Source organism: Neoarius graeffei, chromosome 9 (genome assembly GCF_027579695.1).
Source record: "Neoarius graeffei isolate fNeoGra1 chromosome 9, fNeoGra1.pri, whole genome shotgun sequence".
NCBI classification, from domain to species: domain Eukaryota; kingdom Metazoa; phylum Chordata; class Actinopteri; order Siluriformes; family Ariidae; genus Neoarius; species Neoarius graeffei.
The window spans coordinates 36,314,140-36,336,674 of record NC_083577.1 but is presented as its reverse complement, the minus strand read 5'-3'; the positions used below and the strand labels follow the sequence as shown (position 1 = coordinate 36,336,674).

General features: G+C 41.1%; 1 protein-coding gene across 1 annotated transcript; it reads right to left on the bottom strand.

Annotated features, from left to right (window-relative positions):
- Positions 1–9,790: 9,790 nt before the first annotated feature.
- Positions 9,791–21,795, bottom strand: asb11 (ankyrin repeat and SOCS box containing 11). The gene is made up of 7 exons (XM_060928672.1): positions 21,699–21,795; positions 21,387–21,466; positions 21,122–21,229; positions 20,884–21,034; positions 18,970–19,104; positions 10,014–10,199; positions 9,791–9,915 (listed from the first exon to the last, which is right to left on the bottom strand). The coding sequence occupies exons 1-7, from the start codon at positions 21,793–21,795 to the stop codon at positions 9,791–9,793; spliced, it is 882 nt and encodes a 293-aa protein (XP_060784655.1).
- Positions 21,796–22,535: the final 740 nt, after the last annotated feature.

The following is a 22,535-nucleotide window of genomic DNA, read 5'->3' as shown; positions in this document are numbered from 1 at the left end:
AACCCTTGTACAATCATGTTAGCACAGCTGAAAACAGTTTAGCTCTTTAGAGAAGCTATAAAACTGACCTTCCTTTGAGCAGATTGAGTTTCTGGAGCATCACATTTGTGGGGTCAATTAAATGCTCAAAATGGCCAGAAAAATGTCTTGACTATATTTTCTATTCATTTTACAACTTATGGTGGTAAATAAAAGTGTGACTTTTCATGGAAAACACAAAATTGTCTGGGTGACCCCAAACTTTTGAACGGTAATGTGTATACATGTTATTTCACCTCCCTCACTGCCATCACCAGGAACTACCTGCAGGCCAGGACAATGATAACATTTTAACATAGCCTATGGAAATCCAAAGTTTACACATTATCATCACACACAGAAATTGCAAAACTGCAAAACTAGTTTTAAAACCGCTAAGTTCCAACTGTTAACCATAGCGAGAGGCTGGGCTACGTGTGTGTGTGTAAAGTGTAAACCAGTGCATCCTGACTTTCTAACTATGCCTGTGTGTTGCGTGAGCGGCAGTCAGTCAACAACTTTTCGCAAAGTTTCCTTATGAAACAATATGCTCACTGAAATTATGGCAGGGAACGCCAGATTAAACATTAAAACTGCCTTCTGAGCACTGTATCTAAAGGCTACCACCGAAAGAAGGAGGCTACCAGAAAGGCATCTCTACTCCATACGATTTTACTTTCACTACGACATTACTTTGAACAGACTATCAAAAAATTGCAAGGTGATATGATAAAGTAAGGCACAGTATACTTACAGTCATTTTTTTTTTAAAAAAACAACAACAACAACGATGCAATCGTTTTCTGCCTTTTGGAACCCTTCATCATGCCGTGTTGGGGTCCTGAACTAGGAGGAGCTGTCCCCAATATGCCTGTCAAACTTGTGGGTAACCATAGCAACCAAGCTCGAGCTCGCAACCTGTGCAGTCTGTGCAGTTGCAACTATGTATGTACTGCTGTGCACTTCAATAAACCGAATGGTAATTAGTCTTTTGATTTTTCCGTGAGGTTTGCCTTATGCAAAGAAAGACAGCATAGACGTTTTTTCCTCCCTATAAGTGGGGGGGACCGAACGAGGTGAATTTAAATCTGGGTGGGACGAATCCCACCCGTCCCACCCTCTATCTGCGCCCGTGCGATACAAGTCAAAGTTGTCTAGTCAAATTTTTACTTCAGTTAAAATACTGAAGTATTTGCTTTTAAAAATACTTAAGTATTAAAAGTAAATTTTCTGTCACCGCATCGTTGTATTATTGCCACAACGCTAACAAACCTAATGCTGTTACCAAAGACTGAAATGTGAATTCACAAAATGAACGTCATGGTGGTTTAACGTTAAGCTAGCTAGTCAGTGAAGCTCCACCTGACATGCTAGCAAACGCTTTTCAAACTCGAAATCATATTGGGTAGCTAACGTGACTGGAAAAGAATGATTTCTACATTGTTTATTTGGCAAGATTTTGCTAAAGCATATTTCTGAAAGGACTTCAGATAAGTTAACGTTATTCATGTTAGCGTAACTCCGTTTTTACACGCTAACTAACAGTGTCCAAGTTAACTAGCTATGTGTTAACGTTAGCTGTGGACAAGGCGATGGCAACTTGGCGGGCAAATCCATAGAAAGTCCTTTGACTAACCAGACTGCATAGCTATTGCAACATTATCGCTAGCTGTAAAAGCACAGACAACTTCGTTGCAAGCTTTCTCTTGGAAGAAAACGTTTACGTATATACCTCAATATGCTTCCGCAGGTTGGATGGCGAGTTTTTGTAGGCCGTGATGTGGTTTGTTTTTGACAAACAAAAGCAAACATTTAAAATGAAACAAATCTTTAATCCTTTCACAAAACTGAAACATGGGTTCTAGGTACGGCCATGGGTGCGTGCATTCTCCAGAAGAACTGCCTCCTTCCATTCTGCCATCAACTGATCGTGTTCAAATAAAGCTGCTGAGAAATCATTGAACTTGATTTTATACAGTCTATGGATGTGACATGATCCTAGTGATTACTGATAGGCTGTCTCAGTGTCACCTGCAAAAAAAAAATCAATCACTTTATCGAAAAAAGAAAAAACATCCACTTTCAAAGCTGCTTCATAGTAATGAGGACCTTGATAGAAATGTAGTAGAGTAAAAAGTACGATATTTGCCTTTCAAATGGTGTGAAGTTAAAGTCAGAAATTTCCAAAAAATAAAAAATACTCAAGTAAAGTACAGATACTCAAAAAGTGCACTTAAGTACAGTACTCAAGTAAATGTACTTCATTACTATCCATCTCTGATAATAACAACAACAACAATAATAATAATAATAATAATAATAATAATAATAATAGTTTTGCACTGGACATATAAGACTTCTTGGTTTGTCATGTAGCCTCAAAACTGCAGGCACTGACATTCATTCATTCATTAAGCAGACACTTTTACCCAGAATACTTTCCAGACAGTTTCCGAACACACAGGTGAGCAGGAGAGGGTACTTTTAAGATGTACTATTTGAAACTGCTGGACAGCCCCCCAGCATGCACCCCCATGGTCAAAAGAGTTGCCCAGGGTCCCAGATGATATTTAACAGTTATTCCATGAAATCGAGTTATACATGAGCTGATAGCCGACGAGATGCATCCGAGTTGGCTATAAGCCATATACAACAAAATTGAGTGGAATAACTGTTTTATTATATCCATATTCATTGGATTTTGAGAAACAGAGTGTTTTTTTATTTTAATTTTTTGCAAATTCAATAAATAAAAAGTTTATACAAAACATCTGACAAAATCATTTCCGCTTAGAATGTAAACAAACCGGTGAAATGGCAGTACCAATTTCTGAAAAATGCTATAATAATAATTCTTGAAAAATTAAAAAAGATACATTCTTATCATCAAATACTTTTATTCCATATTTTGTTTCTTTTTTTGTATTTTTTTTTGGGGGGGGTATTTTCGAGTAGTTTTTATTTCATCCTCAGTTGGTTCAGCAACACGCTCCACCATTTTGTTTTTCTCTACTCATGGTATATGAGCTGATATAGTAGTCGTAGAGTAGCCAATCAGAGCGCTTGATTGCTCATATCCAGTGAATGTGGATAGAATAATATGTGACATCATTACATGGAAGGTCCGGGTTCGAGCCCCGTGGCCGGCGAGGGCCTTTCTGTGTGGAGTTTGCATGTTCTCCCCATGTCTGTGTGGGTTTCCTCTGGGTGCTCCGGTTTCCCCCACAGTCCAAAGACATGCAGATTAGGTTAACTGGTGACTCTAAATTGAGCGTAGGTGTGAATGTGAGTGTGAATGGTTGTCTGTGTCTATGTGTCAGCCCTGCGATGACCTGGCGACTTGTCCAGGGTGTACCCCGCCTTTCGGCCGTAGTCAGCTGGGATAGGCTCCAGCTTGCCTGCGACCCTGTAGAAGGATAAAACGGCTAGAGATAATGAGATGAGATGAGATCATTACATGGAACGAGCTACTTCTGGTAAAATCGTACACTCTGATGGGTTCCTTGGTGGGCAGTATTTTCCTGGCTGATTACAAACATTGTTTCCAAGGCACCGGCTTTCAATGCTGCAAAAAACAAAACAAAAACAAAACAACAACAAAAAAGATTAATTGGAAATCAAAATGGAATCAAACAAGAGTCACCAAGTTATTCAAGAAATGAGCAACAAAGAGCATTCAGAAACTGCTAACTACTAACAGAAGTTCAATTTTGAAATTGCTAGCTGTTTATTCTGCATGCGTGACTCAACTACGTTCCAAAAATGACATGACTGAAAGCAGCATCATGCCTCATTATAATGACCATCTATTTTAATCTTAGAAATAAAAATGCCATATAATAAACTCCTTATTAACCTTGCTTGCTCGGTCTTTATGGGAAAATATCAGACCTCACCTATGGTTCGGTCCGTTCTGTCAAGACCTCAGTCTGATATTTTCCTGTAAAGACCTAGTGCTCAGTTAATAAGTAGTTAGAAGTGCCCTCTAGGTTGCCTCTACAGTCGAGAAAATCTGATAAGGTGCCCTAATAGCTTCCCTTTAAATGAAAAAGGCAATGAAAAATGTCTAATCCAGCCTTTCTCAACCGGGGTGCCGTCTGGCTTTGTCAGGGATGCCGTCAAAAAATTATATATTCTAACATTGAAATAAATAAATAAAATGAATTAAAATTCCAAAAAATGATAGTTACACTAATGCAGATCATCGCCGCCTCATGCATCATCAAAATTTGTCTCAAGGCCCCCTTTCCCATGTCACAACGTCACTGCTGGGGTCAGCGTATGGTCAGCATGACTGCGTATATTTTATATGGGGGTGCCTTGAGAATTTCCATACTTTTGAAGGGTGCCATAACTAAAAAAAGGTTGAGAAATGCTGGTCTAATGTACCTTTATGTGCAAGAAAACATGATAAAGTGCCCTCTAGGGTGCCCTTTCAGGTGAAAAAAGGAGATACAGTGCCCTATAGGCTCCCTTTCATGAAGGAAAATTTGATGAAGTGCCTTCTAGGTTCTCCAATTTGCAAGAAAATGTGCCCTCTAAGGTGCTTCTGTAGTAGAAAAATCATGAGCTAATGCCCTCCAGGGCGAATTTCCTTACTTCTACACATCCTCACTGAGAAACTCTTCCTGCACACTGTGTGTCTTTGGGGTTCTGTGTGTAGTTCTGGACTAGAAATCTTTCTCTCTCTTTCCCTCTCACCACAACCTTCTTATTTTGCATATCACTATGTCGCCATCCGCTGTTCACTTATATTGACTATAATAATAATAATAATAATAATAATAATAATAATAATAATAATAATAATGTGGCAGGCAAGTAGACCAAGCAGGGAATCATTGCAATGTCATATTTTCAAGGGCATGACTGTTTGCACTCACAGAAAGTTTCGTGTCAAGTTACCAAAGATTGGGTAAGATATGAGCTCACTTTCCTTTTGGCACAAAATTCGACAGGCTGTAACGGACAAATGGTTTTGAAAATAAAAAATCCATCTGATAACTTTCATGAGGCTTTGTCTGAAGATCATCTGTGCCAAATCTAGTGAAAATTCAACAAGGTTTGTGGCCACTGAAAACTTTGCAAGGTTTTTGATTCAACCCAGTATGGTAGCTGCATAAATTTGGTCAACATGAAAAGTGGTCATGTCCTTGGAATCTCTCAGGATGTCAATTAGGTTGACATGAAAAATTATGTCATGTCTCAGTCTTGGCGCCTCCCATGGTATCACCAGACCTGTGAATCATTTTTTTAAAGGCAAACATCCATTGATCCATTAACCGTAACCACTTATCCTGTGCAGGATCGCAGGCAAGCTGGAGCCTATTCTGGCTGACTATGGGCAAGAGGAGGGGTACAACCTGGACAAGTCACCAGACCATCGCAAGGCTCACACATAGAGACAAACAACCATTCGCACTCACATTCACACCTACGGTCAAGTTAGAGCCACCAATTAGCCTAACCTGCATGTCTTTGTACTGTGGGAGAAACTGGAGCACCCAGAGGAAACCCACGCAGACATGGGGAGAACATGCAAACTCCACACAGAAAGGCCCCCGTTGGCCACTGGGCTCAAACCCAGAACCTTCTTGCTGTGAAGCGACAATGCTAACCACTACACCACTGTGCAGCCCTAAAGGCAAACACATCAGAATTAATTAGCTAAAACGCTTGTTTGGTTGGGTTTTTTTTGCTTGCAGTGCCCCCAAGTGGTCATATTGTATTTCCTCAAAATGGTTTCTCAGTCGATATACCAAGTCTGGTTTTGATCACTGATCTCTATGTAAAATATCTGGATAGCTCATTAGCCAATCCCTGCTGTACACACGAGTGAAGCCATCTGGCCACCATTTTACCATGCCCATTGCGTGTATTTGGTTTACGTGTTAAAGCATCATATTCGATCAAATTTGCCACAAGAAAAGTGTCTCCTGACTTTTCCCCCTTTCATTACCTCCTCTTATTTTCTCAACTTTAACTATATTCCTTACATATCTTTATATGCTTCCCTTTACTGTCATTGTTTTTTTTCCTTTTCAAGTTCAGTCTCTGATCATTTTTTTTTAACTGCTCTTTTACTAACTGGAGATTGTTCCAGTTTTTCTCTCATACAGTGCATCTTTCTCTTTTCTACATTTTTTCTTCCTTTCTGTTTAGGACAGCTGGTTAAACAGGGTTATTTTCTCGTGTTATTTGCCATTTTCACTTCATTCTCATGGTCATGTCTTAATAGCATTTATTGGTCACATAATTCACATCACACATAAATCGATCCTGATAACTTGTAGAGTATTCCTCGTTATTACATTATGGCCAGGTTTTTGCCCGAACTGATAATCGCATTATCAGTTTTTCTTTGGCTAATCAGACACAAGGTACTTCACCACTCTTGAGGGTTAGGTGCCTTGCTCAAGGGCACTTGAGCCAGTTCTGCTGGCTTGAACCAGGTCCTAAAGCTGTTTCTCTAACCATTTGGCCATGGCTTCCCCTAAAGCTTATTCCTTAGTGCTCACACTAATATCTCACATCTCATTTTCTTTAATACACATTGGCTTTTTATACTATTGAATTGTTATATAGATCTTATTTTTGTTTGATATAGTTATAAATAGATATTCCCTGATGTTATTTAGGTTTTCTTGAAATTTATGTCAAATATTTTTAATGTTTTGGAAATTTTAATTTCTTTGGAAATATTTTATAATAAATGGAGTATTAGAATAATTTATTGTTTTGCTATAATTATGCAGTAAATTGTTATTAATTTAGGACTTGTTCAATTTTATTATTATGAGATTGGTTGATTATACATAATTTGAAAGTATCGCTACGGAATGGTTTCTAAATAGTTAAATCTAAATCTGTTTCTAAATAGTTAATTTGTGGTATCAACATATAACTCTCGGGGCGGCACGGTGGTGTAGTGGTTAGCACTGTCGCCTCACAGCAAAAAGGTTCTGGGTTTGAACCCAGTGGCTGACGAGGGCCTTTCTGTGTGGAGTTTGCATGTTCTCCCTGTATCTGTGTGGGTTTCCTCCTACAGTCCAAAGATATGCAAGTTAGCTTAATTGGTGGGTCTAAATTGACTGTGAATGGTTGTTTGTGTCTCTATGTATATATCAGCCCTCTGAGCTGGCAACTTGTCCAGGGTGTACCCTGCCTCTTGCCCATGGCAGGGTAGACTCCTGTGACCCTACATGGGATAAGATCAAACATGTAACACTCTGTTCCATCTGTTATTTGCATGATTAGTTTCATTTCATTTTTCATTCTGTGCAATATAATGTATTTGTTTAATTTTTATTGCTGATCTGGAACAGTATATAAGGGTTCACATGCCTCTGGGCAACAGGAAATGACATTATTTTTGTGGACCCTGACCCACATGCTGTCTCCATCTCTGTGGAAACCAGAATTGTTCTGATATATTGTAATGTACACTTTGTTTTCTTCTCTGTTATGCATGTATTGTCTATGTATTTTCTATTTGGTCGAATAATAATAATAATAATAATAATAATAATAATCTGCAGTAATCTTCCTGAATGTATCCATGATGATAAACTGTATTGAATATTGTACATTATGATTAAAATACAAACACCCCCACAAAAAAATCAACCATTCTCACACACACACACACACACACACACACACACACACACACGCATGCAAGCACGCATGCAAGCACGCATGCACGTACACCAATCAACTCAAAAATGTACAATTTAAAATATGCTTCAGTTACATTGTGTTCACTATGTACCCATGTATAAATAACATGTCCAGTTTGTGGGCTTTTTCTCAGTAATTAGACGAATAACATATCCAGTTTTGTGTAGCTTCCCAGGCAGAGATATGACTGTATTGATTTGATGTGCATGGTAATATGGCGGCCAGATGGCTTCACTTTGATGAGCCAATGATCCATCCAGATATTTTACGTAGAGATCAGTGGTTTTGATACATCAAAGCATTACTGAGTTATGACCTCACTTCTTGTTTGGTGGCATCATCATCATCACCACTTTGTAATGGACAAACACTTTTTCTATGCCTTGGGATCTCCCAAGATACAACCACAACAATAATTACCTCGCCCAGGATGGAGTCCACTGGGGGGGTTTGAGGTATTGTTTCCAGTCAGGTTTTTTTATTACGTTAAAACAACTGGATCAATCTTAAAGAAACTTTCAGGATAGATGGGCATTGGTCTCAAATAGAACCTCTAACATTTTGAGGGGCATCCAGTCAAGGTCACCAAAAAGGTCAAAATCATTTTTGTTGTGTCTATTGCCTCATATACAGTAGAGGCGCTAGCCACTATGTCGTCGTGCTGTAAGAATGTAAGAGTGTAACAGTCACACACTGCACATGCGCATACACGTGTTCCAATTAAAATGGCCGGTGAGTGTATACAATTCAGTTCACCATTCGAAATAAATGAACTAGACTAAAGAAATTGCTTTCAGACATGTTTATGCTTATTACAGAGGGAAAGTGCGTTCCACTGAGCTCTAGCGCCGGGCCATTTCCGGGAAATAAGAGTTTGGGTCATGGTGACAGCGTGTGTATGTCAGCCTCAGTTCGGCGGTTTCAGTTTCAAAAATTGTAAGAAGTAAGAGTAGAATAATATAAAGTACAGACACTTGGTATATTTTACTTCTGTGATTTTTAAATTGTTCATTTTTTGGATTACGCTTCATTTTTGTGGCTATATATATATGCTATATTTACTGTATGGACATGGTATCAGAAAACAATTTTATTTATAAGCAGTAGCCCCATAGGGTAGCTATTTTTTTCGCGATATCTTCCTTCATATTCATCGTAAATGCAACTGGGTGAGGTTTGTTTTGCCTGGCAACACTTTATACTTTTGTAAGGCAAACACATAGTTTTTTTTAACAAAATGTGTTTTACTTATTAAGCCCCCTGGTGGTCAAATGACTCAAGTTTTTTTTTCATGTCCTAATGAAGGGGTACTGACTCTGTGTTGACATATCAAACAATTGCTGAGATATGACCTCACTTCCTGTTTGATGGCTTCGCCACCAATTTGGTAATGAACAGCTTTTGAAGAAAAAAAATCTGTATCATAATATTTATGAGGCTTCATATAAAGATCACCTGTTGCGATTTTGCTTAAAATTACACAAAATTTGTGGCCTGTGAAGCTTTTAAAACTTTTTCATAAAATCCAATATTGCAAAAATGCAATATGATGGAAATTGGCATCATGGGTTTTAGCTAGAACTCAGCTTGAGCCAGGAACTCAGCTTGAGCCATGGTACCTCAGTTTTGAAATCCGGCATATGGTTCAAAAGTTACATGCATAAACGCACCTCCAACTTTGACCCATTGACGTCATTACAGCACTCAAGACACAAACATGAAACTTGGTGAAAAGAATCAGGGGACTGTCCTCAGTCTGCATTTCAAAACTTTTTTACCATGCAGTTATATTAGCTGCTATAGACACTCCAGCCAGAAGAAGAAGAAGAAGAAGATGATGATGATGAATACAAGGGAGAAACACATTGGGTGCCGAGGCAGCTTCACTACTTGGCCCCAACTAATAATAATAATAAAAGGATTTTTTTTTTCAAATTAAATTAACAAACCTGTATTAGTTGAACACAAAGAATTTAGTGACAACAAAAATATTTCCATATTCAGAAAGCTAGTTCCTAAAGACTTGTCTATGTGTAGTTGTATAATCTGTGTAGATGGTGCAGTAAACATGAAATCTGTGTGTCTGTGTATGTTATTGATACAGAATATAAGCCTGTAGAATGTGTGGTATTTGGAGAACTTTGGCTCTGTTCAGTCTTTTTTGGCCCAAAGAACGACGAATGCACAACCGGCTCAACTGTGACAGAGACTGTGGACCTACAACACAAGGCACAGATGATAATTTAGACTGTTTTAGTAATATAGCTTTACTATTTACTGCTACTATAAACATGTTTTTGTGTGTATTCTCTTGCCTGCTGTCAGCAGTAGATGCTGGATGTGCTTATCTGTAGCCAGGTCCAGAGGTGTCTTGCCTTCTGAATTTCTACATTTCCCATCAGCCCCATGTTCAAGCAACAGTGCCACCTCCTTGGCTCCACCCACTCGAACTGCAGCGTGCAGTGGTGTATCAAGGCCATGCCCACACTGCACATTAGCACCTAAGTCAGTAGGATACAATACAATAAGTCAATATTGCAGACTGTAATAATGGAATACCACACATAATTGCATAAGATAACTGTCATTTTTTTATTCAAATAACAAGCTATGGGTAACAATAGACATAAAGAGCATTCAAACATGCCAAAAAGAGGGCTTTTAGAACTGGTAATAGGGAGAAGTTAAGGACTATGCAGCGAGAGCTGAAAGTGAAGTTCAGGGAGGCTAAGAAGTACAGGAGGAAACTTGAGCAGAAACACCAGCAGGGAGAGGTATGGAGTGGTATGAAGACAATCACTGGCTTCAGACTGACGGGCAGAAGAGTGGCTGGGGGTAGTGTGGATAGGGCCAATGAATTAAATCTGTTTTTCAATAGATTTGACTCGGTGTCCACTGCCCATCCCCCCCATCCATCGACTCCATCCCTCCTTTGATTCCTGAGCTCCTGTCTGATCAGATGCACCATCAAGTCTACCATCAACACCTCCACCCCTCACCTGACCCTCTAATGCAGCCTCCAGGCCGTATATGGCCCGCGAGACCATTTGATCCGGCCCACAAGATGATTCATAATTACTCAAACACACACAAAAAAAATTAAATCAGGAAAAATCAGACCACAATTAATAAAATAGGCGAGTGGTTATCTTTCCAGGCCAAGGTCAGGGTCCTGAACCCCACACAAGCAGAGCATGGTCATGTGCGGTCACGTCACGTCATTTAGCGGGCATAAACAGACTGTTTAACGATTTCACCAAAACGCACCATGGTGAGTATGAAGAAGGGAAAGGTAGATGTGGAATGTCATGCTTATCAAGAAAAATGGACAAACAATTTTTTTTTGTAGAAGTAAAAAGCAAGCCAGTTTGCTTAGTTTGTGGGGATGCCCTTGCAGTGATAAAAAAGGCTAATCTGGAGCTTCATTACAGCACCAAACACGCCAAGCTGGACGAGCTGAAAGAACAAGTGCGTGTGGATAAAATTAATGCTCTTCGGCGGAGTATATTACATAGCTGTGAGTGGCAAAAGTATGTGAACCTCTAGAATTAGCAGTTAATTTGAAGGTGAAATTAAAGTCAGATGTTTTTGTCATACTCTGCCCCGGACATCCACTCCGGAGATTACAGATCTCTCACACCAGCACTGATCCGGATCCGGGACAGGAATTCCTTCTCCCCTGTACTCACTTCCTGGTTTTCACTGCTGCTTATTTAAAGGCCATTCTCAGACTCTGCTTTTGCCAGAATGTCTCATTTGCTTCTCTAGCCGTTTCTGTGCCTCTCTTGCTCCTCAGGGTTTCTCCCAGTTCAACTTCACACTCTCCTACCGCCCAGGCTTCAAGAACGGCAAACCCAATGCCCTGTCCAGGATGTTTTCTTCCCACCAAGAGGAGTCTAAGCCACCCGAGACCATCCTTCCTCCATGCTGCCTGGTGGGAGCCGCCATTCTAGAGGTTGAGACGCTCATGCAGAAGGCCCTGGAGCAGGACCCCGGTGAAGGTAACCCCAACAACATTCCTCCTAACCATCTGTTTGTTCCCTGTCCTGTGCAAACCTAGGTGCTGCAGTGGAGTCATGGCTCCAAGCTGGCCTGTCATCCGGGAGCCGCCCGAACCCTGGCACTCATCCAGCAGCGTTTTTGGTGGCCATCCATCAAGGAGGACATTCAGAAGTTTGTGGTAGCCTACGACACGTGCTCCTGGAACAAGACAACCAATCGACCCCCTGCCAGCTTGCTAAGACCCCTCCCGACTCCACATCAACCTTGGTCTCAGATAGCCCTGGACTTTGTCACAGGACTCCTCAACTCAGGTGGCAACACATGCATCCTCACTGTCATTGACTGTTTCTCCAAGACCATCCATTTCATTCCTCTGCCCAAGCTCCCCTCAGCCAAAGAAACTGCAGAATTACTCATCCACCACGTCTTCCGCTTACATGGACTACCCACTGACATCGTTTCTGACCGGGGCCCTCAGTTCACTGCACAGTTCTGGAGGGCCTTCTGCAAACTCATCGGGGCCATCTGTAGTCTCACCTCAGGCTTCCACCCACAGACCAACGGCCAGGCAGAACGGGCAAACCAGGCTTGGGAGGTTGCACTCAGGTGCATGGCATCCAGGGATGCCAGTTCTTGGAGTAAGTACCTACCCTGGATTGAGTACGCTCATAACACTCTTCCTTCATCTGCCACAGGTCTCTCACCCTTTCAGTGCTCCCTAAGTTACCAACCACCACTCTTCCCCAACCAAGAGAAGGAGGTCACCATACCCTCAGCCCAGACCTTCACATGCCGCTGCAGGAGGACATGGGCATTGGCCCGGAGAAAACTCATTCACTCTGCCCTAGCATCCAAGAGGCAGGGTGACAAACGCCGCTCTAAGGCGCCCACTTACCGGGTGGGGCAACGAGTCATGTTCTCCACATGCCATCTGCCACTCAGAACCGTCTCCCGCAAGCTGGATCCCAGGTACCTAGGACCCTTCCTCATCAAAAAGGTAATCAACCCATGTTCCGTCAAACTGGCACTACCACTCACCATGCAACGCATCCACCCCACATTCCACATGTCACAGCTTAAACCTCTGGTCTCTAGTTCTTTGCTCCCATCCTCCAAACCCCCTCCTCTTCCCAGGTTCATCGATGGCGGTGAGGCCTACACGGTCAAGAAACTGCTGAAGGTGCGGTGGCGAGGCAGAGGACTCCAGTACGTGGTGGACTGGGAAGGTTATGGTCCCGAGGAGAGAAGTTGGGTCCCCGCCAGGTTCATCTTGGACCCAACCCTCATCTCTGACTTCCACCGGCAACACCCCAACGCTCTTCCTAAAGCGCCTGGAGGCGCTCGTTGGGGGGGGGGGGGGTACTGTTATGCTCCGCCTCAGACATCCACTCCGGAGATTACAGATCTCTCACGCCGGCGCCGATCCGGATCCGGGACAGGAATTCCTTCTCCCCTGTACTCACTTCCTGGTTTTCACTGCTGCTTATTTAAAGGCCATTCTCAGACTGTTTTTGCCAGAACGTCTTGTTTGCTTCTCTAACCGTTTCTGTGCCTCTCTTGCTCCTCATGGTTTTCCTCTCTAGCTATTTTCTCTTGTCCATGGTTTTTGCACTAGCATTTTTTTGGTTTTTGTTTTTTTGCACAAAGGGTTATTTATGGTTCTTTTTTTTTGCACTAAGGGTAATTTCTGGTTCATGGTTTTTGCACTAAGGGTCTTTTCTTGTTTATGTTTTTTTGCGCTAGCATTTTTCTTTGCCTGTCTCATGTTTTGGCAAGTTGTTTGTTCTCATTTTGTCCTGACTATTTTTGCTATTTGTTTTTCATCCTGTTTGTTCATCTTTTGCCACACCCTTTCTTCCCTGTATTAAATCATCTTATTTATTGGATTACTGTCTGCGTTCTGTTTTTGGATCCTAACTTCACCATACCTCCACCAGCCCTAACAGTTTTCAATCAATGGGATGATAATCAGGTGTGAGTGGGCACCCTGTTTTATTTAAAGAACAGGGATCTATCAAAGTCTGATCTTCACAACACATGTTTGTGGAAATGTATCATGGCATGAATGGAAGTGTATCATGGCATAAACAAAGGTTACAAAACCATCTCTAAAGAGTTTGGACTCCACCAATCCATAGTCAGACAGATTGTGTACAAATGGAAGAAATTCAAGACCATTGTTACCCTCCCCAGGCGTGGTCGACCAACAAACATCATTCCAAGAGCAAGGCGTGTAATAGTTGGCAAGGTCACAAAGGACCCCAGGGGAAGTTTTAAGCAACTGAAGGCCTCTCTCACATTGGCTAAGGTTAATGTTCATGAGTCCACCATCAGGAGAACACTGAACAACAATGGTGTGCATGGCAGGGTTGCAAGGAGAAAGCCACTGTTCTCCAAAAAGAACATTGCTGCTCGTCTGCAGTTTGCTAAAGATCATGTGGACAAGCCAGAAGGCTATTGGAAAAATGTTTTGTGGACAGACAAGACCAAAATAGAAATTTTGGGTTTAAATGAGAAGCATTATGTTTGGAGAAAGGAAAACACTACATTCCAGCATAAGAACCTTATCCCATCTGTGAAACATGGTGGTGGTAGTATCATGGTTTGGGCCTGTTTTGCTGCATCTGGGCCAGGACGGCTTGCCATCATTGATGGAACAATGAATTCTGAATTATACCAGCGAGTTCTAAAGGAAAATGTCAGGACATCTGTCCATGAACTGAATCTTAAGAGAAGGTGGGTCATGCAGCAAGACAATGACCCTAAGCACACAAGTTGTTCTACCAAAGAATGGTTAAAGAAGAATAAAATTAATGTTTTGGAATGGCCAAGTCAAAGTCCTGACCTTAATCCAATCGAAATATTGTGGAAGGACCTGAAGCGAGCAGTTCATGTGAGGAAACCCACCAACATCCCAGAGTTGAAGCTGTACTGTATGGAGGAATGGGCTAAAATTCCTCCAAGCCAGTGTGCAGGACTGATCAACAGTTACCGGAAAAGTTTAGTTGCAGTTATTGCTGCACAAGGGGGTCACACCAGATACTGAAAGCAAAGGTTCACATACTTTTGCCACTCACAGATATGTAATATTGGATCATTTTCCTCAATAAATAAATGACCAAGCATATTTTTTTCTCATTTATTTAACTGGCCGGCGAGGGCCTTTCTGTGCGGAGTTTGCATGTCCTCCCCATGTCCACGTGGGTTTCCTCCGGGTGCTCTGGTTTCCCCCACAGTCCAAAGACATGCAGGTTAGGTTAACTGGTGACTCTAAATTGACCGTGAGTGTGAATGGTTGTCTGTGTCTGTGTGTCGGCCCTGTGATGACCTGGCGACTTGTCCAGGGTGTACCCCGCCTTTCGCCCGTAGTCAGCTGGGATAGGCTCCAGCTTGCCTGCGACCCTGTAGAACAGGATAAAGCGGCTAGAGATAATGAGATGAGATGAGATGAGATTTATTTAACTGGGTTCTTTTTATCTACTTTTAGAATTTGTGTGAAAATCTGATGATGTTTTAGGTCATATTTATGCAGAAATATAGAAAATTCTAAAGGGTTCACAAACTTTCAAGCACCACTGTATAAAATCAATAAGAACATGACTAAAAACAGAGCATTAAAACAATAAGAGGTGGATAAAATTTAAAAAGAAAATGGGCAGATTAAAAACGAATAAAACAAAGTTACACCAATAAAGTTGCTTTTTCATTTGAATAGCATGAAAGAAAGCTAAAATAAATGGGCTGCATCTTAAAATTTTCAGCAGTGGTTATGGGTTAAAAAAATTTAGTTTGGCCTCCATAGGATGTTATAAAACTCGAAATGGCCCTTAATAGGAAAAAGGTTCCCCACCCCTGCTCTAATGGTTCACCTTTGTCAAGTGACAGCATCCCCCCCCCCCGTCTTTTGGAGCAACTGTCCTGGACAAACAAACTGACACCAACACCCATCCCCCACATGAAACCTCCATAATGAGTTTTCTGTCTACTAACCAGGTAAGAAGACAGCTGAAGCATCTCCACTCATGCAAGGCTGCTGGTCCTGATGGTGTCAGCCCCAGGGTGCTCACAGCCTGTGCCCCCCAGCTATGTGGAGTGCTGCATCATGTCTTCAACATCAGCCTAAGACTTCAGAAAGTCCCCATGATGTGGAAGATATCATGCCTTATCCCAGTGCCAAAGATACCATGCCACAGTGTCTTGGTGAGAAGCTGATGAATGTAGAGCCCCCCCCCATGTGCTGGCCACAGTATGTATGCTTACAACACCATGTCAGATAAGGTGGTCATCAATACTGGGGCACCACAGGAGACAGTCCTCTCTTCCTTTCTGTACACCCTCTACACCACAGACTTCAACTATAAGACAGAATCCTGCCATCTTCAGAAGTACTCTGATGACTCTGCTATAGTTGGACATATAAGTAAGGATGATGAGGCTGATTGCAAAACTTTGTCTACTTTGTTTCATGGTGTGAGTGGAACCATCTGCAGCTCAATGTGAACAAAACCAAAGAACTGGTGGTGGACATGAGATGCAACAAGGCATCAATGACCCCCATTTTCATCCATGGGGTCAGTGTGGACATTGTAAAGGACTGCAAGTACATATTGACAATAGAATGGACTGGACTAAAAATACAGTTACCATATACAAGAAGGGCCAAAACCGTTTCTACTTTCTGAGAAAGCTGAGGTCCTTCAACATTTGCAGGATTATGCTGAGGATGCTTTTTGAGTCTGTGGTGGCCGGTGCTCTCCTGTATGCTGTGGTGTGCTCGGGTAGCAGACTGAGGGCAACAAATGCCAACAGACTCAATAAACTGATCCGCAAGGCCAGTGACTTTGTGGGAGTAGAGCTGGACTCTGGAGACAGTGTCCGAGAGGAGGATGCTGGCTAAACTTCATATCATCCTGGACAGTGTCTCCCACTCACTCCATAACATGCTGGCTAATCAAAGGAGTACTTTCAGTGAAAGACTCATTCCCCCAAAATGCACCACAGGAGATCATTCCTACCCATGGCCATCAAACTTTTCAACCTCTCCCTCAGAGGCTCTGATATTCAACAGAGAATGGATGGCTTATGGTGGTTTAGCCCCTAGTGTATTAGCCCCATCTTCAGGTGTTTTAGCCCCATCATTGAATTAAACTAAATTTGATCATAATTTTGCCTTCTAAGACACCAATAACATTAATTTATCAGTTTTTAGAGTTACGGATCAGAAATTATATAGCCCGCTAAACCAAGAAGATGGGGCTAAAACACTTGAGGATGGGGCTAATAAACTTCAGGCTAAACCACCAGGGACCTCAACCCAATGGACTGTTCAGTACTGCACCTGTGTAATAATTCCATTGTACTACATCCATCCACATTGTACCTAGGTTCAATAATTACATAATATAACTATTCAATACCTCACTCAATGTGTAATACTAGTGTAATAACTTCTATTTACCATAGAAATTATTTACTCCTTATCTGCAATAATTGTAGTAATAACTGTGCAATAACTTTATTTATTTCATCTCCACAGCTATTTTTCCTTCCACGTGGATAGTTATGTGATATATGGTTTAGATATTACATATTTTTACATATATCATGGATTTTTACATATTTCATAAGTTTTACATATGTGTTCAATTTTGTAATTTCTTTTCTCCACTTGAGTGTGAGCAACTGCAGATGTACTCAATCTCCTCTCAGGATTATTAAAGTATTTCTGATTCTCATAGTGGGGCGGCATGGTGGTGTAGTGGTTAGCACTGTCGCCTCACAGCAAGAAAGCCCTAGCGGCCAACGAGGGCCTTTCTGTGTGGAGTTTGCATGTTCTCCCCGTGTCTGTGTGGGTTTCCTCTGGGTGCTCCGGTTTCCCCCACAGTCCAAAGACATGCAGGTTAGGCTAATTGGTGGCTCTAAATTGACCATAGGTGTGAATGTGAATGGTTGAATGTGTTGCCCTGCGATGACCTGGCGACTTGTCCAGGATGTAGAATAGAATAGAATAGAATAGAATAGAATAGAATAGAATAGAATAGAATGCCTTTATTGTCACTATACACATGTACAATGAGATTAAAGCATCTCCAATAACAGTGCAAACAGCATGTAGAGAGGGAGAGAGAGATGAGGGGGGAGGGAAAAAAAGGGGGGGTGTAAGGTGCACAGTCTGAGGTGTATGTGTTGTGTTACACATTATGGAGTGAGGTATTGCACATATAAAGTATTGCACAGAGATAGTCACATTGTACCCTGCCTCTCGCCCATAGTCAGCTGGGGTAGGCTCCAGCTTGCCTGCGACCCTGTACAGGATAAGCGGCTACAGATAGTGGATGTATGGATATGTATGATTGTCACAGTAGCTTCCATTTTAACACCGAACTCAGTGTGTTTGTTTAATCATCACATCTTCGCCTCAAAATGCATTGCTCAGTTATTTCATTTGTATAGAAACAGTTTCATACAGAATAATCCTGGATAAATCTGTATTAAAATAAATTAATCAATCAAATTCCAACTGCATTATCACTCAAAACACTTTAAAGCTTTAAACATATTCAAAATTGTTTGAAGAAAATGCATGAAGATTAAGCAATGTTGTTTAAAGCTATACTGCCTTTCAGATTTTTCAAGTGTATGTCATAAAAAGAAGTTTCCCCAACACCCAGTTATTTTTGTTTAATGGACCGAAAGCTACTGAATTCAAATCAAAGACTTCCAATTTCATTAGTTTTTTTTTTTATTTTTTTTAAAATAGAACAATTAATGAATTTAGGGCCATGTGGCTCTAAATTCTCTGCTATTTTTTCCTGCTTCACCATGACCCAATTCAAGACACTACATCATGCATCACGTGGTAGATTTTCCCCGTTCGCACAAGGCATTGTGGGATACAAATTTGAAACAGGAGAGAAAAATGGAGGATGTGAGTGTGCGAATGAAATGTGAAAGACCGACTACAGTAACGGAAAGTGAGAAGAAAGGACATTATGTTGCAAAGGAAAGGAAACGCAGGACCAAACTAATAAATATCGGCAGTCAGCAAGCATCTCGGTATGATTAGCTGTTTGTTTAGTGACAGAATGATGTAACTGTCAGAGCACGGTCAAAGATAAACCTGTAGATGGCAGTAATGCAACACTGTATGTCAACTGCTGTAAAACCCAAAAGAAGGATTTTTTTTTTTGTGAATGTGCTCCCAGAGTCCTAAGAATCTGTACCTGTGTATGGATGTGTGTGAATAAATGTGGGTGTGTGTATACTGACCCAAGATCAGAAGCCTCTGTACACACTCCGTGCTCTTGGTTTCACACGCACAATAAAGTGGTGTGCCTACTGCATCCAACTCCATATCAGCATCCAGCCCATAAGAAAATAGCAACTCCACACAAGCTGTGTGACCTGAAACATAATCAAACACTTAAATTAACTTTTTAGTGTCTTTAATTCCATAATAAACTGAAATTTCCACTGTGACCCAGGACTGAAGGTCAGCTAGTAGACTTGCAAGTTGTGTTTGTGTGGTTGCACCTAAAACATGTAATGTATACTCTAATGTATTTCAATATTGTTAAAAGTTTTACAATTACATTTCATGATAAAATATTTATTTAGGAACAGCTTCAACTTATATTTTAGATCATAGAGAATACAATCAAATGTATTAACAAGCATTCATAATGTTCATAATGTAGTTAACAATCTCAATATATCTTTCTTTGGTAAGTTTATTGTCATTTATTTGTGATATAATGAGGTTAAGAGTTTGCGTCACAAAAATATTATCAGGTTAGTTTAAAAATAGCTTAGAAAATTAGTTTATCAGAATAATTACAGTTCTGTCTGTGTTTGGCAACTGTTCAAAGATTTACTTCCTAATTGTCTCAGGATTTCAGGAATGTAAATTTGAAGTGACCTTCAAGTATATGGCTTGTTGAGCTGTAAATATAGATTACAGCAGTTTAGGCTACGTTTACATTAGACCGTATCTGTCTCGTTTCCTTCGCGGATGCACTGTCCGTTTACATTAAAACGCCTGGAAACGCCGGGAAACGGGAATCCGCCAGCGTCCACGTATTCAATCCAGATCGTATCTGGTCCGGTGCTGTGTAAACATTGAGATACGCGAATACGCTGTGCTGAGCTCTAGCTGGCGTCCTCATTGGACAACGTCACTGTGACATCCACCTTCCTGATTCGCTGGCGTTGGTCATGTGACGCGACTGCTGAAAAACGGCGCGGACTTCCGCCTTGTATCACCTTTCATTAAAGAGTATAAAAGTATGAAAATACTGCAAATACTGATGCAAATACTGCCCATTGTGTAGTTATGATTGTCTTTAGGCTTGCCATCCTTCCACTTGCAAGTGGTAAGTGATATGCGCTGGGATCACACACACAGCGGCTCAGTCCCGAAAACACTGCTAGTGTGCTTCACTCGCGCGCTCTGTGAGCTGCGCAGGGCCGGAGTGCGCACCCTCCAGAGGGCACTCGCTGTTCAGGGCGGAGTGATTTGGAGCGCGGGATGCCTGCGGAGCCGAGCGTATCCACGTATTGGTACTAATCGTTTTAAAAACGTTAATCTGATGATCCGCTGATACGGTCTAATGTAAACATGGGCTTAGAGTATTGCTCGCTGGAATGTCAAAATTTTGATGTCCCATCTTAAAACAGACCTTCACCCACATAATACAAAGGTCACACTGTTATACAGTGTCTTGCAAAAGTATCCATCTCCCTTTGTGTTTGTTCTGTTTTGTCGCATTATAAACTGGAATTAAAATGGATTTTTGGAGGGTTAGCACCATCTGATTTACACAACATGCCTACCACTTTAAAGGTGAAAATTGTTGTTTTATTGTGACACAAATAATAATTAAGATGAAAAACAGAAGTCTGGAGTGTGTATAGGTATTCACCCCCTTTCGTATGAAATTCCTGTTTGTGTCACAATTTAAAAAAAAAACTATTTGCACCAAAGTGGTAGGCATGTTGTGTAACTCAAATTGCGCTAACCCCCCCAAAATCCATTTTAATTCCAGCTTGTAATGTGACAAAACAAGACAAACACCAAGGAGAATGAATACTTTTGCAAGACACTGTATGCCTATCCTTGTATTGTAATATGAACAATGGAATAGTTGAAGCAAGAATAATAAGTAGTTATGTGAGAAAACATACCTTGCTTTGCAGCAATATGGATAGGTGAATTACGCAGGTGAGCTGGGTGATGGACAGAGCAATGCTTTAGGAGGAGTTGGAGAAGGGCAGTGTTACCACTGAAGCATGCATTGAAGAGAGGTGTGATTCCATCAACAGACACGGCACTAGCCTGAGGGAACATACACATACAGATAACAAATTACACACACCAACTTGTATTTATGACCAGGAAATATTCACGCAGTTCAGGACATACATCAGCCCCATGTTCCAGCAGCAGTTTAGCGCAGGCAAAATGGCCCCCTAGACAGGCCTCATGTAATGGATTGATGCCATCCAGCGTGACCACATCAGCACGCATCCCCTGGGCAAACACAAACATTGGACCACTGTTAAATACATTAATTACATGAGTATTCTTGTAGAGGAATTCAAAATTGACATCACTTGTGTAATATGAATTAACAGACAAAATCTTTCTGAGATTTAGAGCTTCACATTGTGTGTGTTATATTCTGTACATGAGATAGGAGCTTCTTAAGTGGGAGTAGTCGGCCCTGCAAAGCTGCAACATGGAGAGGAGTTCTGTCTGCCCAAGGACCTTAAACACACACACATTTTTTTTTTTAAATTAAGCTGTTGTTTTTGTATAATAAGTCCCAAAATGAGAATCAAGTCCCAAAAGACATTTGGTCTGCACCAATTATAACAAAACAGACCTATACATGCTATAACTTTCAGCTTGCTCATCCAGTCCCACCATCCACAAACACATGTAAAAAAATAAAATAAGAATTTGGATCTACAGATGTATCATAAAAGATCAAGCTCACCTTCCATGAGTGTGTTACACACCCGTCCTCCATAGACCCGAAAATCTTGCTGCCATGGATCATTCCAAACACACACCTCAGCATGGGCAACAGTCATCCTTCAAACTTTGTGAAAAGGCTCAACAACTTGTGTCTTGCAGAAACAAAGATCTAAAAGTTTTAGTTCAGTGAGGACATGCTTGCCAGTGTTATATGGCCTTCACAATATCACCTACTCCCCTGGCAAAACTGTACCTCCCACCAGTTATCATGCAAATACACACATTTATCTCCCACAGTGGAGCACAGATCTTCTACATAACAATGTGATAGAGATTTCTGAAACACACACACACACACACACACACACACAAAGTTGAAGAATCTGATCTATGGTTCCGAGTGAGAGAAAGGTTTTCAAACTAATCACACACACACACACACACACACACACACACACACACACACACAAAATAAAAAAAAAATGTTGAATAGTCTGATCTGTGGTTCCTAGTGAGAGAAAGGTTTTCAAACTAAACACACACACACACACACACACACACACACACATAATAAAAAAAATGTTGAAGAATCTGATCTGTGGTTCCTAGTGAGAGAAAGGTTTTCAAACTAAACACACACACACAGATTTTCTATTGAGTGGAACAAGGAAAGGGTCCTATGAACTAGGCACTTTAAAGTGCATATCACGGGTAAATTCAGGAGCAAGATCAATGTAATTCTCCTATTTTATATTCAACTTTGGTCAAATATCTGTCACATTTTGCATTTTGTGCAATTTTTTTTTACCTTGCGCAATACCAGAAAAATTCAGTTGAGATCAAGCCATTTGAGGCA

Bases quoted from the DNA above. Each gene is read 5' to 3' on its own strand.
- asb11 (XM_060928672.1), bottom strand. From the start codon at position 21,795: ATGACTGTTGCCCATGCTGAGGTGTGTGTTTGGAATGATCCATGGCAG. The intron at 21,230-21,386 runs GTACAGAATATA...GTGTTTGCCCAG, and splicing joins TTAAGAAGCTCCTATCTCAT to GGGATGCGTGCTGATGTGGT. The intron at 19,105-20,883 runs GTATGTTTTCTC...ATTATGTTTCAG, and splicing joins CCATATTGCTGCAAAGCAAG to GTCACACAGCTTGTGTGGAG.